We start from the raw sequence: 23,786 nt of genomic DNA on the forward strand, positions 1-23,786 counted from the left end.
TCTCTGGGGAGAGCATTCCACAGTTGGGGAGCCACCACTGAAAAGGCCCTGTCTCGTGTTGCCACCCATATCTCTCCTGGACAGGCCACACAGAGAAGGGCCTCAGATGATGAATGCAAGGTCCAGGTAGATTCATGTGGGGAGAGATGGTCCCTAAGGTATTGGGGTCCTTAGCCACATACAGCTTTATAGGTCAAAACCAGCATTTCGAATTGAGCCTGGGAACTAACTGGCAGCCAGTGCAGTCAGACCAGGATCGGAGTTATATCAGACCTCCAACCTTCGTCAACAATCTGGCTGCTGAGTTCTTCATTAGCTGCAGTTTCCAAACTGACTTCAAAAGCAGCTCCTTGTATAATGCATCGCATTACTAGTTCTCCGTGGAATGAACAGGTACAGACAATACAAAAAAGAAAAGCAAATATTGGTTTAAGCATCACCCCGGGGGGGAAATAGATTTACCAGTTTTTCCTGTAGAGGAACTCTGATTAAATTGGAAATCACTCCAGGGAAGATGCACTCTCAACAACTCTATTTGCATTTGAAAATGCTAGACAGTTATCTCCCTGTCCAACGCCAAATATTTTGCAGCAACTTGCAGAAGGCATCTAGGTTTGGGGCACAAGCCACTGGAAAATTCTCCTACACAAGCATCTAGTTTGCTGAAATATTGCGTGGAATACGCAGGATATTGCTGTTGGGGGGGATTAAAAGCTAGTTTTGTGCAGAGAGAAGTGTATGAACTTGTCTACTGTTTCTATACTTTAGATATCTTGCTGCTGATCTCATTTAGCATTTAGGATTGAAGGCTTGGCAGAAGCTGAACTGTAACAGGATCCCAGCTGAAGGAGCACACTTGGCCCTGTTTATAATCACACTGAGACTTTGGGTTTAGGAAAACAAGAAAGATTGCATTTATTACAAGAAATGCATCATGGACAGGAGAGATTCTAGTTCTAGCTAGCTAAAGGTGGAGATGCAAAGAGCCATGCATGCTTGTTCTTTTACCTGTGAAGGGGAGAGAGACATAGGAAAGATTTCTCCTCCCCTAAGGTGGGACAAAGAAGAAGAAGACAGGAGCAGGAAAGGAGGTCAAACAATCAGTTTACACCCTTGAAGGGAAGCAGCACAAGTTAGGTCAGAAAGACAGTCTAGGAAGCTTAAAGTTTCCATTTTCTATCTACTCTTTCCCATGCAAGCCCCATCAAACTGAGGGTGCATCCAAACACTTCCAACCTTTGTTAGCTAGAGAGGCAAGAACTTGTGTTACAAAACTCAGAGTAGGCCCATTGAAGTTAATGAACATGATTTTAGGCTGCAATCCAATACACACTTACCTGGGAGTAAGCCCCACTGAACCCAGGAGCTTGCTTCTGAGTAGACACGGATTGCATCCTAATTTAGGTTAATTTAAATGGGTCCAGCATGTAATACCATCCAATATGTTAATTATGTTGTTTTATGTATTTATTGTTATGTATTGCTGATTATTATGAATTGCATCTCTATACCTGTTTGAATTTGTATTGTATGGATTTTATGCTATGGATTGACATCTTGTTATGGTCCATCTTGTAAACCACCCCGTGGTCTTCTGACAAAGGGCAATATATACAGTTTTAAAGTAAATAAATATTTGGTAGATCCACTAGTGTAATTTGTGGCAAGACGTTGTTGCAGCATGAAGTGCTTCTGTTGAGTGTTCTAGCCAGATGCTTCTTCCAGGACTTCTGAAAAACCCAAGACCACAAGTTACAGCAACAAAAGCTTTATGAGTGTATTTATTTATTTATTACAATTGTATACTGCCCCATAGCTGAAGCTCTCTGTAGTGTAGTTTAGTGGCTAGTGTGTTGGATTATGACCTGGGAAACCAGGGTTCAAATCCCCACACAGCCATGAAGCTCACTGGGTGACCTTGGGCCAGTCACTGCCTCTCAACCTCAGGGGAAGACGGTGGTAAACCACCTCTGAATACCGCTTACCATGAAAACCCTATTCAAAGGGTCACCATAAGTTGGAATGGACTTGAAGGCAGTCCATTTCCACCCCACCCCACATCTAAATGATAACTATGAGGGCATCAGGCAAATTCCAAAGAAAAGGCCCTCTTTTGGTATGGAGATGCACCCTATCCTGTTAATTAGTGGGATACATTTGTATGGCTTAGTGCCCTATTTTACAGGAGAACAATATTCTATTTGACAGGCTGTCTTAAAAGATAGATAACCATCAGAAAACAGACCTGGAGGGGCCTCGAAGATGCCCCACCAACAGCTCATACCTCAAGGCAAAATCAACACAGTCTACCCCAGTCGTGTGGAGATGTATTCTATTCCTACTTACATGATCATTATCCAAAGTTTGCATTCACACATTTAAATTAGAATTTGCGATCTTTTAGATAAATACTTCTTCTTGCCCTCTTTTTATGGGTGTGATGCATTTCCATGTATTTATTTAAATATTTATAAACCGCACTTTCATAGGAAATGTAACAAGGCGGCATACAGCAGGAAAAACACAATATTACAATAACATCAGCTAAAAACAAGATATTCATAAAAACTGGTTGGTGAGAAAATGTCACGTTCCCAAGGCCTATTTGAAAAACGCTGTTTTTAAAAGGAGAGAGGTATGATTCCTGGTGAGTCTCTACTGGTGGGGAGTTCCAAAGGGCAGGGCCTGCCACCCTAAAGGCTTGATCTTTACTAAAGGTCTCAGATCTCAGTGATTGAGGTGGAGCATCTGTTGATGTGTAAGTGGCCACGCTGGTATGGCTGGCAGTCAATTCAACAAACTCCAATAAGGCTGCAACCCTAAATACATGTTAAACACCATGCTACAGTGACTCATACTTCTGGATATGTATTCAGAGCATTACACTGTTAGACAAACAAAACTGTCCAAAGAAAAGCCAAGTGTCTGCAGTAGCGGTTATACTATCTCCAGGATTAATTAACAAAGCTTTAGTAACTGGAAAATGCAACTAAGGTCTGGAACTAAAATAAATAACTATTACTAACCTTTAGGATATGACTGTCAAACTCCCAAAACATACTTCCTTTGGTGTTTTTTTCACTGTTATTCATATGAATCATAGTTAGCTTGCGATCCACTTTAATTACTTAAAAATGTTTTCACTGATCCAGTCACCCATCCTTTTGGATTTGTGTAGACGTTACTTTCCCTCTGACATACAGAATATTTCAAATTCTGCCTTTTTCAGTTTTGCCCAGCTTTCAACCCTTTTTACTCCAAAAGGAAGGGCAAAATGCACTTTTACAATCAGGCAGAAAAGGAACCTACCTTTCTATTAGTTAAGTACCAATGACTTGCATCATCTCAAACTGGCTCTGAAGAACGAGTAAATTATTGCTTAAAATATTGATCACCCAGTCTTGTTTTAAACCACAGGTCACAGAGTAAGCAGGAAGCTTGATATAACAGTAGTAAAACAGATAGCCAACAGAACTTAACATGCAAAATAGAGAATGGGAAAAGGCAGTTATCAACAGGATTATTAACAAAAGAGTTTTGGATCAGATGAGCAGGGCCTGAAATAAAATGCTGCAGTGCACCCCCAGCCTGTAACAGAAGCATTCCTGTTCAGATTGCCAGCCAGCCTCCCCCTATTTGAGATTATAAACTATAAAGCAGGGGATCCTCTGGGCCACAAGCCACTCTTGGCCCGACAGGGGCTCAGTTTGGCCCACAAGGGCATTTATCCCAAACCACGCCCACCTGTCAATCAGCTGATATCACTGGGTGATGCCTGTTGATGGGCAGGGGTGGATCTTGCTGGGTGCTGATGGCCAGGGCGTTCCCTGTGGGAAGCCTTCTGGCAAAGCAGACCTCTGTAGGGAGCAGGACTGGTGTCCGCTCATCAGATGGTGAGCAGGGAGGTCCATTCTGCCAGGTGCTGTTTTGGCAGTATGTTCCCTCTTGGGAACATGCTGATGGAGAGAGCCACCATCACCCCCATTGTATCCTGTGGGCCAACTTTGAACCAGGGAGGGATCACCCACCTATTGTCTGGTATCATGATATCAGATGATTGACAGGTGGTGGCCCCACCCACCTGTCAAAGCTGGCCCACAGAGCAATGGTGGAGGGAAGATATAGATCTGGCCTTCTGAGCAAAAAAGGCTCCCCACCTTCGCTGTCAACGCCTCAGAGCAGGCCAATGTATTCTATCTCTCTCCGCCCACCCGCCCCAATCTTCCTCATTTTCTATTGTATTCTTTTCCAACTATAACTCCTGGAAGCCACTGAACATGCTGCCTTTTCTCATTATTTTGTATGTTTGCATTTCACGGGATTCACCTGAGCCTGCAGACTCCTGTTTCAACGACCTCATTTTAAGTGTTGGCACTCAACTACCCAGGCTGGCTAATCGTAGTCTCCATGACAGCAGATTGCATCCAGTTTTGACACAAAATACTTTCCCTCATTTTCTTGTATAAACTTAAAATTATCAGTAAATAGTACTAAAAAATTAAATTTACTAACCAAGCAACAGGTATTTCAATTGCACCTATAGACGTGGAAGATGCATGTGATTTCAAATATAAAGATGAGCTTCCTAGGTTAAATTCAAGGCGATAGCCATCAACTAGAAACCCCAAAATGGCCTCGGTCCAGCTTAACTGAGAGACTACCTCCACCCCTAAATTTCACCAAAACCACAGGCAGGCTAAATCAGGACAAGACCAGAGAGAAGTGTTTGGAAGTGTTCCCCCACACACACACCACCGCCACCCAAAGCAGGGTCACATCCACACCATACCTTTAAAGCATTCTTCTGCTACTTTAACCATCATGGCTCCACTCCCCAAGAATCCTGGAAACTATTTTTATTTTTTATTTTTAAGAGTGCTAGGAATTGTAGCCCTGTGAGGGGTCTCCTAACCATTCTCAGCACCCTTAACAAACTACAGCTCCCATGATTTCATGCCTGTTTAAAGTGGTATCATAGTCCCTTAAAGATGGGGGAGCTTAAATTGAAGCAACTGAGGGGAACACTCTCTCCAAAGTATCAGTTCAGACATCTGAAAAGAGCTCTCACATGACAGCACACTGGCTCCAGTTCTGTCCAGCTTGCAATTTCCATTCATTCTATCTAGAGCAACAGAAAACAAGGATTGCCCCCCAAGGTGACCAGCTTCTGTGAGGATCATGTCATTTTCTGTCATCTATGTGCCCCAAACAAGTATAAGTGGCCTGTCAGGAAAGAGATCACAGCCTAGCGAACTTGGGACTTATTTGGAAAGTCTGAGGTCATCATAGCAGCAAGTTTGATGTAGCCACGCAGTCATCCAGATGCTGGACCTCTACATGGCAAGTGAACTTGCCTCCACCCAAAATGCCCGAGGGTGGGGGCAATTCTATTACCTCAGAAGCAAGAACTATCAGACACTATCCAACACAAAGAGACAACAGTATTGCCAACCCAGAGGCTACGCAAGTAACTGCTGTTGAGCTTGTAAGATACAGGCAGTGGGCATTATTAGTTACACTCACAAAAACTATATTGGATACCTAAGTGGTGCAAATTGTTACGTTTGGAGGAACACTACACTGCTGCATTTCATGCATAATTCATTAAGTCAAAGACATCTACCTCGTTGGGCCCTATATGCCATGAGATGAGCTTCTACATGTTCATTAATTACCTCCAATCAGTATCATAGGCTCTTGCTAACACCCTCCACCAGCAACACCTACACGTGACTGGTCTCCAATGCTGGACCCATTTTCTTTTACAAATATGAACTGTTCAAGCAACTGTGACTTTCTGACTAATACCTTTTCAAACTGGCCATATCAAATCAATGGCTTGGATGCAAACGACAGTTGAGTGGAAGGAGAAAACATATTTGCATTGTGGCATGAACTCGTCCTCTGCTAGCTCTTGCACAACTTACCTCCCCCATGCAGAGCCATTACATATTGGGGATTATATAGCATTAGGAGAAAAACTGAATAAGGAGTAACACAGGTTGTTGCAAAGGAAGTTTGGGAGGAATGTTCATGAAAAGAGCTTGTGCAAAGCTTTACATTACTCTGCTAAGTAGAAAACAGTTCCCTTCAATGAAGGGAAAGGCCTTCTCCCTAGTGGAAGGGCATCTTTGAAGGATCCAAGCCAATAGTTACATTCTGCCTTTTTTGAGTTGTATCCAATGTCAGTCCTACTCAGAGTAGCCCCATTGAAGTTAATGGACATTACCAACCGAGGTCCATTAATTTCAATGGATGTACCTGGAGTAGAACTTTGAAAGCATTTTCATAAGCATTTTCACCAGACTGCTAGGCACCATTAGGTAGCCCTAAGATGCTGTACCTTTGTAATGGATTGCAATTTCTTTTAAACTATTTTTAATAATGTATTATACATGGCTGTGACCCTCCCTGAGACATAAGAACATAAAAAGAGCTTTCTGAATCAGGCCAAAGGCATCTAGTCCAGCATCCTGTTCTGACAGCAGCCGAGCAGATGCCTCAATACGAAGCCTGCAAGCAGGATCTGAGTGCAATAGCACCCTCCCTGCTTAGGGAAAGGCAGGTAGTAATAATAGTAGTAGCAATGGCAATGGTAATGATGGCGATTGTTGAAAGTTACTTCAGGCGCCTGATCTTGGCAAAAAAGGATGTAAACAATTATTATCCGGTAATGCACACATAACGACAAGGTCTCTACATTTCTGTTTATTGAGACAAACTAATTAAAAGGCACAAACATGGGGCATATGTTTACATGACATTATAACAAACATATACATTAAAAGTGTAGGAATGTGTTCTTTTTGCTACACAGGAAGTTTCTAAGCTTTTATATATACAAAAGTTGTACAATTTGATGTCCTAAGGTACAAAAGGTCATTTATAAAATTATTTTACACTAAATTCTATTATTTCCCCCCATTTTTTTTACTATGTAGTCCAAGCCCCTAGAACCGTTTTCACATAATCTGGGCATCCTCCTTCTGATGCCAGACATTTGCCTCAAAAGTACGGAGTATGTTGCTTTTACACTGACACGATGGATATTAACACAAAAACAGTGGACTTAACCCTCTCAGGCTTGCCGGCATCCCATTAAAAATCAAAATATTGATAGCTACTTTTGTCATCACCCTCATTCTAAACAAAAGCCACCTCTCTGCTCTTCTGATTTCTGGCTTTTACATCTTTCTTATAGGGTAGGTCTTAAAAAAAAAAAGATGAAAAAAAGTGACTGTTGACATGATAGCCTAAAACAGTAACCTTTTCCCTACAATTTCCATCCAACTTTTTATGTACAGATTTTAAAAAGTTGAAAGAAATAAAGAATGTGTATCTGTATATATTTTTTTTGTAAAAAAATGACCATGGGGAGAGGGGTATTTCTCCTTCGCTGGATAGGTCAGACAGTTACGGTGAACCCCCCGCAAATTGATAACTATGGGTTAGCACAATTAACTAAAAGTAAAAATGATGGGGGGGGGTCCTGCAAATATTTACAAAGTTGAAAAGATCTGCACAACACTTGATTAAGGAAGAGGGAAGAATTTTTTTAAAAAACAAAAACAGAAAACAAGATGCACTCTTGGCTTGTCCTGAAGGGGTATCCTAACTAGTTAGTGGTTAGAATAAAAACTGTATACCGTTTTATAATATAAGACAAAAAACTTCTAGTGAACAACATCTGCTTTCCTTGTCACATCAGCAGGTTCCGACTGAGAGAATGGGGGCATGCGTATGTCATACCCCAGCACCTCCAGTCTTCTGGCTTAAAGCAATTGTTCCAAAGCCCACTGTTTGCTCTTCAGAAAGAGTCCCAACTGGGTTTTGACCAGAGACCATGTTCACAAAGGTTTCAAATCCTCTTCACCAGCCATGGCTATTCCTTGCCAAACATTAAAGTTTTTTTCCTTTTTAATATGTTGACTATGATGTTATATTTCCCTTAGGGTAATATGTCACGTAGTATTTACATCTCCAAATATCAGGTCACAATCCCCATTGTTATTTATATGTTGAAGGTAGAATGATAAGTTACCATATGCTTTGCATATCAGAGCTGGTATCACTTTTCCCATAGGGAATTTGGCCTGAAATTATCATATTCCCAAAAGGTAAAATGCATAATTACTCAAAATGCATTTTTTTTAAAAAAGAAAAGAAATAGGACCACGTAATGCATTTAGTTAAAAAAACAACACTACTAGACTACTTTCTGAACCGGAGGGACACAGAACTGGCAAGTTAAAGTGATCCATCTCCACCCTATGATAATTAAAAAGGGCCTTACTTTGAGCCTTCTAGTGTTTGGATTAAAACTGTTTCTTCATTAGATTAAAACCGTTTCTTCATTCGTAATTTCCAGGGCTATCAGCAATGCTGATGTTTTACAAAAAAACACAGACTGGATTGAACTCTTATCAGCTCCTCTTCCAACAACATGGCCAGGTTGAAGGAAACAACATGGCCCAATAATATAGATAAACAGCCAGCCAACTAAACAGAAATTCTATAATTGGGTTTAAAATAAAAACGGTGCATGATTTTTTTTGCCCCAGCTGAATTAGTCTGGTTTCATCACCGCCGTTAATTAGAACAAACAAAACAAAAAGGTAATTGCTGGTAAGGACTTCCTTTTCGTTCCTTTTTAATACTGTTGTGAGTTTTTGTTTGTTTGTTTACCATGGGGGAGAGGTTGGCAATGCCTGTGGAAGGAAAGGCATGCTCTCCACTGGCCTCATCGCTATATTTAATGGACCAGCTAACGTCATTGGCGTCGGGAGGTTCATGGGTGAGGTTATAGTGACCGGATGTGCTATGTTCACTGGAGCAGTTACTGAAGTTGGTAAATTAACAGGTGTGGTGAGTGTTAACGGAGACGTCATAGACAATGGACTGGTAATAGTAACAGGGTGGCCTAGGCTCATCGGGCTGGAGATGTTAACTGCGCTCGATACATTGACTGGGCTCCTCATGTTCATTGCAGCAGCCACTGTGACTGGGTTGGTGATAGTCCCAGACGCCACTGAGGAGGTTATATTGAAGGGAGTAGAAAGAGTCACAGGCGTAGTGGCAGCAGTGGATGTTTGGCACAGGTTAGCAGCTTCTAAAAAACAAAGAGATATAAAGAGAGACCAAATGTTGTGTTTGAGAATAAAAATCAAAGACACCCAGAGAAGACTTTGAACCACTGGCACGACAGTACTTAGAACAAACCTTACTGCAAATTTTTGTGGGTTCCTACCTGCACTCTTGCAAAGCCAGCCCTCCATCTCTATGCATCCCTTCCCACCACAATACATGGCCCCTTCTGTCTCTAGGCCCTCTTTGCTGACAGTTTACTCCTGAGCAGTGAGAATGTTTTGATCATATCACAGCAGCTCAGCCAATGGCTATAGAGGGATTCCAGGCCAATAAATTAACCATCAACCTGCATCTATTCTCAGGTTTCCTGGAAACCTGGCAAAACCATTAGATTTTTTTTTTTAAAAAAGTCAAGCTAAATATTCTCATTCTCTCTACAACAGCAAGTCCCCTCAAACAGCATCTACTCAGTAATACGGTCATGAAATACTATAATTCTACAGCCTACAGTAACTTCAATCATGCAATTCATCTGAATTTAAGACATTTCCTGGAAAGCTTTTTTTAATATAAAAGGGGGATTTGTTCATAAAAACAGCACAGTATTAGCAGAAAATCCTCTCATGAGGAACATTATAAGTAGAGGAGAGTGTACATACCGAATGGTACGTACTCTATAGCCTTCTCAAAGTTGTACTGACATTCTGTGAAGGTTTTAAAAAGTCATTATTAGGGACCAATACATAAAGCTGGTTTCACTATTTACCTGCTTAAGATCAATTTAAATCAGAAATGGTGGAATAATTTAGTAAGTATAGTTTCTTACTAAATTATTAAAACACCCCAGTCCATAAGATGTGTGCATCAAACCCCATTGGTCACTCAGCTTTCAGGTTGGCTAAAAGCTACACACCAGCATTTCTTTTAAGATTTGAGAAAGGGTTAGGCTTACACCATACACCAAAAGGACCTCGGGGCTAACAGCATGGGGGAGAAACAGCAGGAAGAGGACATGGTAGAGTTAGATCCCTCTGATAAATGAGCACCACCTGCTGGCTAGCCAAAGTATACTCTCCTGCACACAAAGGGGGGGGGGAGAAAGCAGATGGACTAACATCACCACAGTTATGGCATGAAAACAAATGGCTAGCAGCTCTTGGAAACCTAGGCACACTTCAGGCATGAAGCCAAGGCATAAAGCTGTTTGTACACTTGCAAGTGCATCAAACCATATAACCAGAATTCCTTTCAGGCAGAACTCGCATTAGGTCTTGGCTGTGCCATGCCATTGCTCTGTTGTACAACAGACAAGCAAAGTTGTGCCTCATACTGCACATCTGGAGAGGAGGGACTAAGAGAAGACTTCACAGCACGGCAGGGTCAAAAGGTAGATGGGTAGACTGTGTTCTAGCCTGTATACAACTCCCCAGGATGCCATGTTTTGTTTTTGGTTTTCAGTGACAAGCAGCTTGTGTTATTTCTCATAGTCTGGAGGCTGCCATCTTATAACCCACATATGTGGAACTGTAATGCTGTTATGCCAACATTTCAAAGGGGGAGTCTTTAAGAGAGCCAGGGTCTTACCATACAAGCTATATAAATGTATCTGACCCTACCTTGCTTGACTGAAGTTGGCCTCAGAGTCTGTTGACTTTCTGCAATCAAAATTGGAGGTGGAGGAAAGGTGTTGCAATTAAGCCATTCAATGACATTTCTCTAGTTTTCCCTACTCTCTCTCAAAAAACCAAACTGGCTGTATTTGCAGACAGGCATAAAACTGGCAGGTCAAGCCAAGTCCCAAGTGTTCCCCGGCAACATAGGCTCTCAAACTGTGGAACAGATCAGATCTTATAATGTAAGACCACCAGCTGTTCATCTATCCCAATATTACCTACTCTGACTAGTAGCGACAAGGCTTCAGGGAAAGAGTCTTTCTGAGCTCAGCAATCTTGTTAGGTTTTTTTTAAACTGAAGATGCTAGGGACTGAATCACACCTGCTACTTACAAAGCATGGCATTTTCCACAGACCTACAACCTCTCATTGTGTCCTGGTCTGCCACCTACTGCATATGGAAGCTGCCAGTGCCCCAGTCTTGACCATCACGTTCCTTAGGATACTGTGCATGCACAATATTGCTCCTGTGCAGTAACTGTTGAAACAGATGCCAGGAATCCAGTGTGCACCACTCTGACTTGCATCACAAGGGGAAAGGAGGGGTTGAGTTAAGGAGCACCCGAGGCAAAAGAGATTCCTGGACCGGATGCAAACGAAAGTAGGGCATCTGAGCTTCCTGGCATCCTGGGATGAGCATCCTGCCAGCCAAGACCTGAACTCAGATCTTCCTCTGCTTTGCCACTGTGCCTGGTGTTTCTGCAGCAGAGCCAGTGGGTCCCATGTCTCAGTGGAGTGCAACCTGTGCCCCTTGCGCAAGTGAATGTACTCTGCACTTCCCACTCACCCTCCGACTGTTCTCCTCATGCAAGCTTTCTCCACTTTTCTTCCAGTTAGCAAGCAAAATCCTTTGACTATAGTTTCTTTTCTTGATGTCTCTTCTTCTTGCACTTTAGAGGTACATAGATGTTTGATCTATAGCATGTGGGAGAACTCCCTCTTCAACAGTGTCCGCTGAAGGTTAAAATTTCCTTGAGGGACATCTAACACCTTTTGCTTCTTGTTCAAGAAGGCCAGCCACTCGTCGGATTGCAGGCACAGCTTTCACTTAGGCACCAGATCTTTCCCTCTTCCCAGGCTGTGGGAACTCCTCACCCTGCTCGGTCTTTGCACCCTCTGGCAAGTTCAGCATTCCACAGGTCCTCACCTAACTACAACTCTAAGACCAGTCATCCCCCTCTGCAGGACCTCTGGAAACCACTGTGTGCATGCGCAGTTTCATAATAAAACAAGGCGATGAGGGACTGAGAGGCCAGCAGCTGCCACAAGCACCAAGAGAAGGGAAAGCAGAAGAGGTGTGTTGGGCCTAAACGATGTCAAATCAGCTACTGAAGAACTGGGATTTATCACAACACATCCTTATTTGGGAAGAAGGGAAACTCTGGGATCTAAGGACTCTGTGCATTTACAATATGCCAGGATAGTACTTAAAGCAACCTGGATTTGGATTAGGGAATCCTAATCCCCACTCAGCCATACAGCTGAGTAGATTATCTTTGGGTAAGTCACATTTGGGCAAAACCATATATGCTGCTCTTGGAGGAAGAGCAGGAGGATTATAAATCTGTGGATGTATTAAATATTGCTATAGGGTTACCCAAGAAAGAGTGGGATTCATGCAGTTATCTCATGCAGGATTTAGTGTCCCAAGACATCTCAGCTTTTTCAGAGAAATCAAAAGGAAGCACAGGCAGAATCTAGAGTGTGCCTGATGCTTCTACTGGCACATTCTTCCCCCTGAGGATCTCAGAACACCTGGATAGTTTGCTCTAACTTCAGGATTTCCTTGGTGTACAACACAAACATCCCAAACAATACACTCATGAAACCTAATAAAAACTAGAACCCACCGCATGATCATTATCCACAAGACTTCTACTACAATAATTTTCTTTAATGAAGTACATTGATCAACAAAGTATCAAAATGGACCACAAAACTAAGGGCTGTTCTGTAGATTCCATTCATTTGACAAAATATACGTATAATACTGGCCTGATTCGCACAAAACACTGAACTATGGTTTAACAAACCACAAGTTGTTCCACAGACAATCTAACATACCATGGCTTGTTTCTCCAGAGTTTGTTTTGTTTTCTAGCAAATCTTGCCTTATGTCTCTGTAGCTTGGCAAGCTTCTGTGGTAGGCTTAAAGCAGGGTACTGGGTTTGCACCTAATGCCATGTCACAATCAAAACAAACCAAGCTTTGAAAGCCAATAAACTATGGGTTCAGATTACAGCTTGTTGGCAGTAAACGAACTATGCTGGGCAGGGATCAGACAATCCAAGAAATCATGGTTTAATAAACCATAACTTTTTATATATATGCAAGCCAGGCCACTATTACCCTCATTTTAACAAAGAAAAAAATTGATCTGGCACTGATTTTCACTGCATTAGATACCTTTATTTCTTTCATATTCCATCTTTCCTCCAAGGACCCCAAGGTGGCATACAAACATGGTTCTCCCCCTCCCAATTTTATCCTCACAACAACTCTCTGAGGTAGGTTAGGCTGTGAGACAGTGACTGGCCCAAGATCACCCAGTGAGCTTTATGGCCGAGTGGGGATTTGAACCCTGGTCTTCTAGGTCCCAATCCAACACTAACCACTACACCATACTGGCTCTCCCTTTGCAAAAGTAGCTGCAATAATAAAATTGCAGCTTCCTTGTATGGAACCAGCCACAAGGAACAGGATAGAAAGAAGTGTGTACTTCTTATACTATTAATATCTAGAACAGAGTGGGTACCAGGTAGAAGAGATGGGAAGAATGAGTAAGTTGGACTTTTATGAGATGAGTTATATCATTATCTTCCAACAGAGCTAGCCAACATCTCCTTGGCTTACTTGTGTGCTTTTAACTCTATATAAGAGTTAAGACCTAGCGACCTTCAAAGGGCTAAGTGGACAGCTTCAGACTACAACAGGGCTAGCAGTCATCCTGGCAAGAGGCAGACATTCCACCTTTTGTTGTTTTCTAACTAAGCACACAAGCAAGCTGCAAAAAAAGTTAATAAAATGTCAAGTCCACTTCGTACAACTGCAAGACATGGGGGGAGTAAAAGGCAAGTGGGATAGGATTGGAGACCAGATCAAGAAACCGAGGTGGTCAAAGGCTTCTAGCCATCTTAGATAGCTACACTGCAGTTTTATACTAGTTTAACTTCCATGGCTTTCCAAAGTTGCTGAGAATCCTCTGTTAGAATTCTCCAACTTTCAACACTGCAGCAAGAACTCACACTTTTGGCTTAAGCAGCAGACCACGCCGACAGGCAACTTGCTAACACATAATAGGACTAACGCCTCCCAGCCTGGCTCTCATAATTGGGCAATTGCTTGTGGTGATTAAGAAGTAAAGATGTATGGTGAGTCTGACTGGAAATGGCAGATTGACTGCTGCTGCCATTACACATATATCAGCGTGAATTTACTCCATGTTCCTTGCCCAGAATACAAGTCACATTTACATGAGCAAGAGCACCCATTCAAAGTTTTCCAAGGCCATAGATTTTTACCTTTCTTCCTTGCTTTAACAGCTTCTTCCCATAATCTCAGGGTCTCTACCTGTTTTCCAGGCCAGTTTGTGACATGCTGGTGTGGCTGCTGCTGCTGCTGTTGCTGCTGCTTCTGGTTGTTGCTCTCTTCATTCATGCATGCTATTCCAAATATTTTAAAAAGAGACATATATACAGATGGAAATTAAAGAGTTTCCCCCTCACCAAAATGAAGAATTTGCTGAAGCTGAAATGCAAGGTTGGTGACTCTTTGGGAAATTGGGTTTTGTATTAGCATTTTCCCAAAATTATCAGGATTTTGAACTAAAGGGGTTATGTGTGTTGGAATAGCATTTCAAATGCAGTATGTCAGGGATGGAGAACCTGTGGATCTAATTTGACCCTCCAGTTCCCATTCAGCCACAAGGCCTTTTTGGCCAACCCACACCCACCAGCCTTACACCTGACATCCTATGACAGCAGGTAGGGCTCAGCCAAAAGCGTTTACAGGTACTGCCAATCTGCTGTGCTGACAAAGCCCCAGGGCTCTGCAAAACAGCGCTTTGAAACGGCTTCTGAAGACCCTGGTGGGCAAAATGGTCACCTGATGCCATTGGGATGTGAGGCGATTGCTGGGAAGCACCTCCCATCTGTCAAATGTGGCCTGTGAGGGGTGGGGCAGATAACAATCTGGTCCACCAGGCTAGAAAGGTTCTCCATTCCTGTTGTATATAAAAGGCATGTAAAATATCACACCCTTTCCCTCCTAGGTTTATCGAGTCTATCGATGCTTAGGTTTTTGAAATAATGGAGGGTAGCGTCAGGTTGCATCCCCACACACTGGTCTGAGAGTGAGTTTTTGCTGTTGGAATACAGCTGCTTGGGGTTTCTTGTCTCCCACAAGACCCTGAGTGGGAACTCTACAAGGAGCACCTATGGAAGAACAGTCCAAGTCCATGCCCTTGAGGGTCAGTGCCAACAGCAGCACTTCTGCCAGGCAAGAGAGTAAGTTCCTGCTAAAGCAATGTTTAACATCTACTTTCTCCAATCCACATATCCTCACAGGATGCTGGAACATGAAGGCTGACAATTCAACCCACTCTCTACACCACCACATATTGTGGACACAAATTCATGCCGCACAATAAAAAGCAAGCTCAGAAGTGAGTTCTGTTCTAAATGTTTGAGAACTACTGCATTAATCTTGATTTATTAAGCAACAGTTCATGCAAACATTTAGAATCAGACTCTACTAACAAAGCAATCAGTGAAAAATCCATTAGTCTCCTACCCTAAGAATACCTATGGGTAACTAAAGAGTATTAGAAGGTAGGGTTTGGTTCTTCAGAAACCTTGGACTAGCGTGGTGTACTGTTTACTAGCAGGCACACACACGCTGTCTTAACAGTTTAAGGCATAACCAGAACTTTGTTCTCACCAAAGTTGTTAATCTATAGTTGCGCTCTAACACTTCACACTAAAGGTACATATTCCTCCAAAGGAAAAAAAAACACTTCTCACACAGAAAACTAGAATGTGAGGAACAAGGTTTCTAACCTAACCTTCTGTCTGCTACCTGTCTATGTGCAGAAACCTCTTTCTAGATGTATGCGCATTCTGTTGTGTTGAGTCCCCACATTTCTAGTATAAAGTGCATCAGGCCTACGTCTCACTTATGTGGGAAATCCAAGTGAAGGTGGCCTAACTGCACTGCAAGATAGTTTAGAGCAGAGGTGGGAAAAGCTACATGGAATGATTTATAGGGGGGAAACTGGAAGCTTCTGCCATCATGGCTTGTACTCAGTGGCCTGGTTTGCACGTAACAGCAAGCAAGAGTTAAACAACTACAGCATACTGGAAATGAGCAAGTGTGCTAGTGCATGCTGCTCCAATATTACCTGCCCCCTCTTTTGCCAGTCCAGAAGGGAACAAATCAAGCACCCATTTAGCGTTACATGCACATCAGCAACCATGGTTTGTTTCTCTCCAAGCAAACAAGAAAAAGCAACAACTTTTTTGGCTTGTTTTTGTGACTTGTCTGGAGAGTAACAAACCATGGGTGCTGTATGCACCCATCGGTAAGCTGGCACTTGATTTGTGTCCTCCTGGCATGACAAAGGGAAGGAGGGCAGGCATGATTTGAGCAGTGGTTGCTCATCTCTAGTAAGCCATAGTTTAACTGTGGCATACCATTTCATGCAAAGCAGGCCATTATCACTTAATGGAAAACTTAGTATCTTACTAAGGACAAGCTATCAATTCTTGCAAACATTTCCAGTCTAATATGCTAAAGACATCAATTTTAGACCATTACTACTCACAAGCAGGGAGTTGTAGATTTTCTTGCTTGAAAAACCCAAATTCTGCAATTAAGAGGAATGCAGATGAAGCAACTTTGCATAATTTACACAACACACCATTTATCTCCACTGAAAAAGCTAGAATACTTTTTTTTTTTTACACACAATACGGGGAGGGGTGAGCGACTGACAGAGAAAGGAAAATAATGGGAGATACATAGGCAAAGGAGGGTTGTTACACAGGCGCAGAGCAACAGAGCCTGTGCAGTGGGTAGAGACTACAGTCCAGAGATAGGAAACTTTGGCTCAAGACCCTACCAAGCCATGAAGCTGACCACTAGCTATTTCAGGCTAATCTATCCTCACTGGGTTGTTGCAATGGTACAATAAATATATATTCTGAAGCAACCCATTTGAAGGTCCTGGGGCAGGGCAGGAATTATGAAGAAGGGCAATGCTGAAACCCTTCTCTCAGACCTCTGAAAACACAACATACAGACTCCCATTCTCTTAGTATTTGAGAAGACTGGGCAACAACACACATATTTTCCTTCACTTCACTAGGAAGCTCACTTATTCTGTAGGCTTATTAGTGCTTAGATCTCCACACTAATAAAACTAGCCCACATGTATTATTACTGGGCTCCTACTGGGTGGGATATAAGTCTAATAAATAAATATTAATGTCTCATCTACACTTGCAAAAGAATGAAGTGATAGACTGGGCTTACCACATTTAGAAGGGTGGAAGATTGCTTTTTTTGCACTCCCAAATAAAAATTTCTCTGCAAATAGCCCCATCCCACAGGACATCAGGGAGATAGATCTACCGCAGTCTGCTCCTTGCTGTGTTCATTTTCTTCTTGAAGGGTGGCTATTTTTAATCACACAAGCATTGAAGAAGGGTGCCCTTCACCTGCAGCCGGAGGTGGTCCAATCCATTCTACCACTTCAGAGCTCTACTACTATCTCACTCTGCTATGTATATAGGTCAAATCTCGTAATTGATCTAGAGAACACTAATAAAAACACCTGTCTGCTCATTAAGGGATGATCTTTGCTCGCCATAGGTTATAGCTATTTATAAATTTACTGCTTGGGTTTTGCAGATTTTGACAAAACTATTGAAAATTGCTCTACAGTGAACAATTAGAGCCAAGAAATTTCTATTTTGCCTCCCATAGCTAGTTATGTGCTTTCAGGATTCTACATGGAGTACATGGAGAAAAGTTCAAAAGGCTTTTTGTAAGTGCTATGGAGATCCTTCAAAGGGGGGCTGAAGTAAGCCGCTGGGCACTTCACTCCTTTAGGACCCACTGAACATCCCAGCCTTAAATATACATTTGGCGGGGGAGCTTCCTCATTATCTGCACCTTCTAAACTGACCAGGCATTTCAGCGGCAACAACTCAAGATTTATCTTCACTGCCCCCCAAAAAGTGCGTAAGTGCATTTTTTTATTTGTTTAGTCATCAGCTCCAGCAAGCCAAGAACACTGAAGCAGTAATTCAAAGCTTGCTGAAATCAATGGGATGCCTTCCACCAACTTCAAAAGGGCTTTGGATTAAGGCCCTGCATCCTGCACTCAGAGCCTGGCAAAGTTTCAGATCGGTCGTCGTGGTAAGAAAACAAAAATCAGTAAAAACCTCCAGACTGATACAGAAATTCTTATCCTTACAAGTCTTGGTTGCAAGTCTATGCTATTTATTATGAAAGCTGCATCGTGTCTTTTACACTTTAAACATGCCACACATGATAACTACATACTTCTGATGGTAAAGACAACACTGAAAGGCTTTGTTAAAAAAAATGGGTCCACCTACTTTTATTGATGCCTTGCTTACAGGTATTACAGTTGATACTTTGGCTTTGCCCATGAGTCTTTAAGTGGCTGGTAATGTATGCTGCGCTCAGAAGTTTACCACAGATGTTACACGACACCTTCCCTTCATGGCGCACCACATGTGTCCGCAGCCTGTCTTTGGTGGCAAAGGCTGCTGTGCAGGTCTACACAGAAGGAACCAGAAGGTTTAAGGCAGATAGTTTTAAATATTTCGTATATTATTATTAAGTTGCCAATGCATAAGTTCTTAAACCTCACATGCCAAAGAAGGAACTTAATGGGGTTTTGTTCCAAACCCTTCTGACTTGTGCATTCCTACAGGAGGCAGTGATGGCCCACCAGCTCCAATGGCTTTAAAAGATTAGACAAATTCATGGAGAATAAAGCTGTCAATGGCTACCAGCTACAATGGCTATGCTCTGGCTCCACAGTTGGAGGCAATATGCCATTGAATGCCAGTTGCTGGAAACTGCAGGAGGGGAGGGTGCTCTTGTGCTTATGTCCTGGTTGCCGGGTTCCCATTGGGGTATCTGGTTGGCCACTGTGAAAACAGGATGGACTAGATGGACCACTTGCCTCATCCAGCAGGTGCATACGTTCTCAATTAAAACATACCAGTATTGCTCCCTATAAGTGCACACAGTTAACCTACTTGATTTGTAACCCAGCTAGTATGTATGGCTGCTTCCCCCACAGTAGTCACATTAATTAGAAGATTTGTAAAAGGGATCCAACACCTAATTTGTTCAAATGGAAAGTAAAATGGTATACATGTTTTTAGGCTGTACAACTTTAGACTGCGGGGGAATGGAGTACACCAGGAGAGAATATTGTGATTGAATCTTCCTGCATGCAAAAATATATTTTGCAATGTGGGCTAGAATCCTTCTCTCTGATATGCTAGATTTCCATCTGCACAGAATGTGTGTGGAACAGCACTCAACTATGCAAAGTGGTATGTGAACCATTTTACCACCTCTACCAGGCCTAACATGCCTAGTCATCATTCCCCCTTTGTTTTCCTGAAGTACACATTTGCAGCTGGATAAACCAGAATTAGTCATGCAGTATGACAATACAGCAGATAAAGACCATTTTTACATATTCTGAAATAATATGAACAGGGAGCCTTAACTCTTCTTCCAACCTTCAAATTGATGGATCCATTATTCAAATGTAAAACGGCACTCTCCTATCATAGAGATAAGGACAAAAGTGGAACTTTTGTTGACAAAGGGCTATATATGCTAGGAAAACACACACACAGGTGGTCTCTTATAGTTTCCTGCTAACACTCTTGATCAAAGATTTTTCTATTGCTCATTTATATTTAGTTAAATAAAAATCAGACAAAAAAATGAACACAAAGAATGAAGAGTCATTCCTTTTAATTCAAAGCACTAGCAGGCCATAGTTGAGTCACTGGGAACAAGCTCAGTCATGCATAGATAAAACTAAACAGAAGAACAGAGTCAACTGTTCAAGCACCCAAGTTATTTTGTGCTTGCCTTTAAGTTCAGCCTCATAAATTAGTTGACAAGTTATTAGGCCACACAAAAAGAAGTGCTAGCCTGCCTACGCATGCATACAGGTTGTCATTTATGGCACACTGACAACCTTGATGTGGAAAAAAGAGCGCAACTCTTTTTCAGTTTACAAAAGCTTCCTTAATCAGTCACCTGTAGGATATTTTTACTTGCAAACATGTATTTGCCTTGAAAGTCTGTCTTTATATCCTAACTTTAGCTTTTATCACAAGAACCGGTCTTCAGCACCGAGGCCATAATTTGTTTGCTGAATACAGCATTTGCCAGAAATGCCTGACAATATGCTTACTGAACTAAGACTAGATATGGTCTAACAGCGGAAAACGTTTTCTATTCTCCTAGAGATGTAGGTAAAGAGTGAAGTTAGGCAGTTTAAGATAGCAAAATGAGACGCTCAAGTAATTCATATATATAATCTTGCTCAAACACAGAGGAAAAATATATTCATGCTATCCAACAGAATGTCTTATGCATGTACCTCCACTTAATGAAAATGCACATAGCTATACATTTTATTCACTTATTAACTTATGTATTAATTTATGTATTAACAGCATTCGTATTTCAAAGAACAAAAGATATCTAAGCAGCTTACACTGACAGTTATAATCCCACACCCACATATGTGTTTGTAGAACACTAGAATGGTTGCAACCCATGCACAGTAACCTCACGAACAAGGTTCCACAGATTCTCTTGTGACAGTAAGTATCCCTGCTCTGGCAAGTTTATTGACCCATGTTCTCCTCTGGAGCTTGAAGCAGTGGGGAGAGATCCTCCTTGACCTCACAGTGCCCTTCAGCACCATGCCAAGTGCATACAAAGCACAGTATAATGGCAGTGGCTTGACCCTGCCTCTCTGAACATCTTCTGGCTGGCTACCAAGGCCAGCAAAAAATCTGAAGAGAGCCCTGCTCAAGGAAGTTGCTACTGGAAGAGGGAGCTTCTCTGCCCCTCATGCTTTTCCCATGGCTGGTCACTGGGAGAACAGGATGCTTGGATTAGGCAGGCCACTGGCCTGATGCAGCAGGCTATTCTTATGTTCTTACCCTATAAAAGTCTTCTGGGCTGTTTTGACACTTGGCCAATGCGGCCTCATAGAGATAAGGTCCAAGACTTCTTTAAGCAAGACGAGGCCCTACTGATGCAGTCTATATGGGAGATTCCAAGAAGCCAGAAAGGGACCCAATTTGGTTCTCAGGCCCTGACAGTTTCAATTCAAGGAATCCTTATGATTTCTGAATCCAAACTCTAGCGTGACGCACTTTTGCTGACAGCTAACAGCTCAACAAGTTATAAGCTCTATAGATCACCAAAATCCTTACTTGGCATTTGAAGGGCCTCTCTGTGGAATGAACATGTTTGACATGACAACTTAAGTGATCAGGCCTGCATAGAAAGAAAAAAGTAGGGACACAGAGAACACATTGTTACACATAACACAGTACTGATCATCCATAAAACCCAACATCCTTCAATTAACCACCCAAATATAATCCCACACTTCCCAAACTAAAAGCATCATCCTTACTAAACCCCTCAAAGATGCCATATAGTTCAAGCTTACCAGTGACTATCTGCAGGTCTGCCCTGAAAATTTAAAGTTTTCCCTAACATTCCCACTGATATTATTTTTTTAAAGAGACAGAAGATCTACTAGCCATTTACTTAGAACTGCAGATCATGCAAATACAACAAGAGACTAAATAAGCACTTTTCCCCGCTCCCCATAAAAGTGGAGTTTTTAAGATCTCTGTCCAGAGCCTGCTCATGCAAGGTCCAATGCAGACTAACAATAAATTAATGTCTGGTTTAAGACCACAGGCAGTACCTCCCATCACATGCAAAACTGCTTTAGGTTCAGAATTAGAGACCCACCTTCTAAGAAGGGTGGGTCATCCCCCCCCCCCGGCCCAGCCTCCCACACTCACTCTCTTCACAGCCCCTTCCCACCCCCACCCCCCACGCGAACACGGAATGAAAATCCAATACTTGAGCTCGCCTGGGATTTTCTACATGGTACCTCGAAAAGCCTTTTCCACAAACACCACAGGTGTAAGGTTTGGTGATGCCACCCTCATGAGACCTCACATGATAGGTCATACGGTCCTTCCTTTTGAAACGCTGGTTGCAAATTGGGCACTCAAAAGGTTTCTCGTCCGAGTGGGACAGCTTGTGCCGGTTGAGGTGGTAGACGTCACGGAAGGCCTTGCCACACATCTCACAGGCATGATTCTTTTTGACAGGCTTGCTAGGCTTCTTTGCAGTCTGCGTCACTGGCATGGCTGTGGCACCAGCACTGCTGCTTGGGTTGGTGGCGGAGGAAGACGTAGTGACAGTCGACAGGATACCTGCAATGGTCGAAACCAGCGTTGACCGGTTGTTGTCACCTGCGATGGTCGAGATTAGGGGCACCATCGTGGCAGGAGCTTTCTTTGGCCGTGACACTAACTTTATCCCTGTGTGGCAGGACTCATGACGCCTCAAATGGTAGCTGTCCCTGAAGGCCTTGCTGCAGTACGTGCACACAAAGGAAGTTTTCGGTTTCTCCTTTTTAATCCCGACAATGGTATCTTTTAGCGTTTCTGGTGGGGGCTGAGGTTTTTGTGTTATCGGTAAGGGTAAAATTGGTTTCTGGTCAGGGGGCTCAACGGCAGAGCTTAGGAGAGGAAGCAAACTGTTCTGCGCTGCTTGCTGTTGGTGATGCGATGCTTCATGTGCCTATAAACAAAAACATTCACATTTCATAACTCACAAATGTACTATTTAGCTTTGATAAGGGGAGACTGCTCAGAAATCTGCTGAGAATAGAGATGCAGATTTGACACATTTTAATTTTATTTAGCAAAATTTATATACCACTTGATTGTTAACAAAACCTCAAAACAGTTTACCAAAAAAATGACCTACTCAAATAGGGTTTATTTTGATATAGAGGTGCTTTCCTTCACTCGAAAGGAGAGGCAGCTAGCTCCTAATATTCAAATAGAATTTAATGTGTAGGACTATGCGTGCATACACAACACACACTAAAAGATTCAAGATGCACACTAAGAATACTGAAAGCAAATTTGTACATATTTTACTTTGCCAAGTTATTCTATTACCACCAATATTCACGTTTTTAATTCCCTCCCCCCACACTATTCCTGCTTCCCCCCAAAAAAACCCAAGTATTAGGGAGGCAGAAACAAGTGCAAGCTATGGAGACTGAGCAACATAAATAGTAGCCAGCAAGAGACTAGCCATTTCGTAAGGCATCAAAGTTTTACCTAAGACCTGCCTAAAGTTGTTTCATTTTCAAGTCTTCAGTCAATGTACTGTCAGATTTTTTCATTGTTCAGAGTAAGAAACATGTTTTAACAAATGAAAATTGTTCTCATGTATAACCAGCCAGCAGTTTGTTGCACTTTTTATCAAATTACCTCCCCCAGAAGGCCCGCCAGAACTCATTCTTACCTATTTTTAGGAAGGAGGTGAAGAAAGTTGTTCAGAAAGTCTTCTTTACACTGATTTGAAGAACTGGAAACTTGCTAATGGGAAGTGGAGAACTGGATCCAGCCAGCAGACCAGATCCTTGTCTCATCTACTCATGCACCAAATCTGATAGGTGGGCAGGACTCTCCATCTATCAATCACCTGACACCACAATGACATCAGGTGCTGCAACACTCTGAAGCACAGATGATGAGCAAATAGTTAAGAAGGGGCGGGCTTGTGCAGTTGTGGCAAGCTGAGCAGGCCCTAGCCAGCTGGGGAGGACTAGCTTCAGAGGGAGGCAATGGTAAACCACTTCTGAATGCTGCTTACCATGAAAACCCTATTCATAGAGTAGCC

General features: G+C 42.4%; 1 protein-coding gene across 3 annotated transcripts in view; it reads right to left on the reverse strand.

Moving 5' to 3' along the window:
- Positions 1 to 6,693: 6,693 nt before the first annotated feature.
- Positions 6,694 to 23,786, reverse strand: part of VEZF1 (vascular endothelial zinc finger 1) — a 28,207-nt gene continuing 11,114 nt past the window's right edge. The window contains exons 2-9 of one of the 3 annotated variants that reach the window (XM_061604850.1): positions 21,973 to 22,670; positions 21,275 to 21,338; positions 18,383 to 18,566; positions 16,582 to 16,623; positions 14,282 to 14,422; positions 10,704 to 10,742; positions 9,747 to 9,791; positions 6,694 to 9,109 (exon numbers count right to left, since the gene is read on the reverse strand). In XM_061604850.1, coding sequence (XP_061460834.1) covers positions 8,682 to 9,109; positions 9,747 to 9,791; positions 10,704 to 10,742; positions 14,282 to 14,422; positions 16,582 to 16,623; positions 18,383 to 18,566; positions 21,275 to 21,338; positions 21,973 to 22,670 — 1,641 coding nt within the window. In that variant the 3' untranslated portion in view covers positions 6,694 to 8,681. Of the gene's footprint in view, positions 9,110 to 9,746; positions 9,792 to 10,703; positions 10,743 to 14,281; positions 14,423 to 16,581; positions 16,624 to 18,382; positions 18,567 to 21,274; positions 21,339 to 21,951; positions 22,671 to 23,786 lie in introns of all 3 variants that reach the window. The other 2 variants (XM_061604849.1, XM_061604851.1) reach the window with 2 other exon arrangements.

This window comes from Rhineura floridana, chromosome 21, assembly GCF_030035675.1.
Source record: "Rhineura floridana isolate rRhiFlo1 chromosome 21, rRhiFlo1.hap2, whole genome shotgun sequence".
NCBI classification, from domain to species: domain Eukaryota; kingdom Metazoa; phylum Chordata; class Lepidosauria; order Squamata; family Rhineuridae; genus Rhineura; species Rhineura floridana.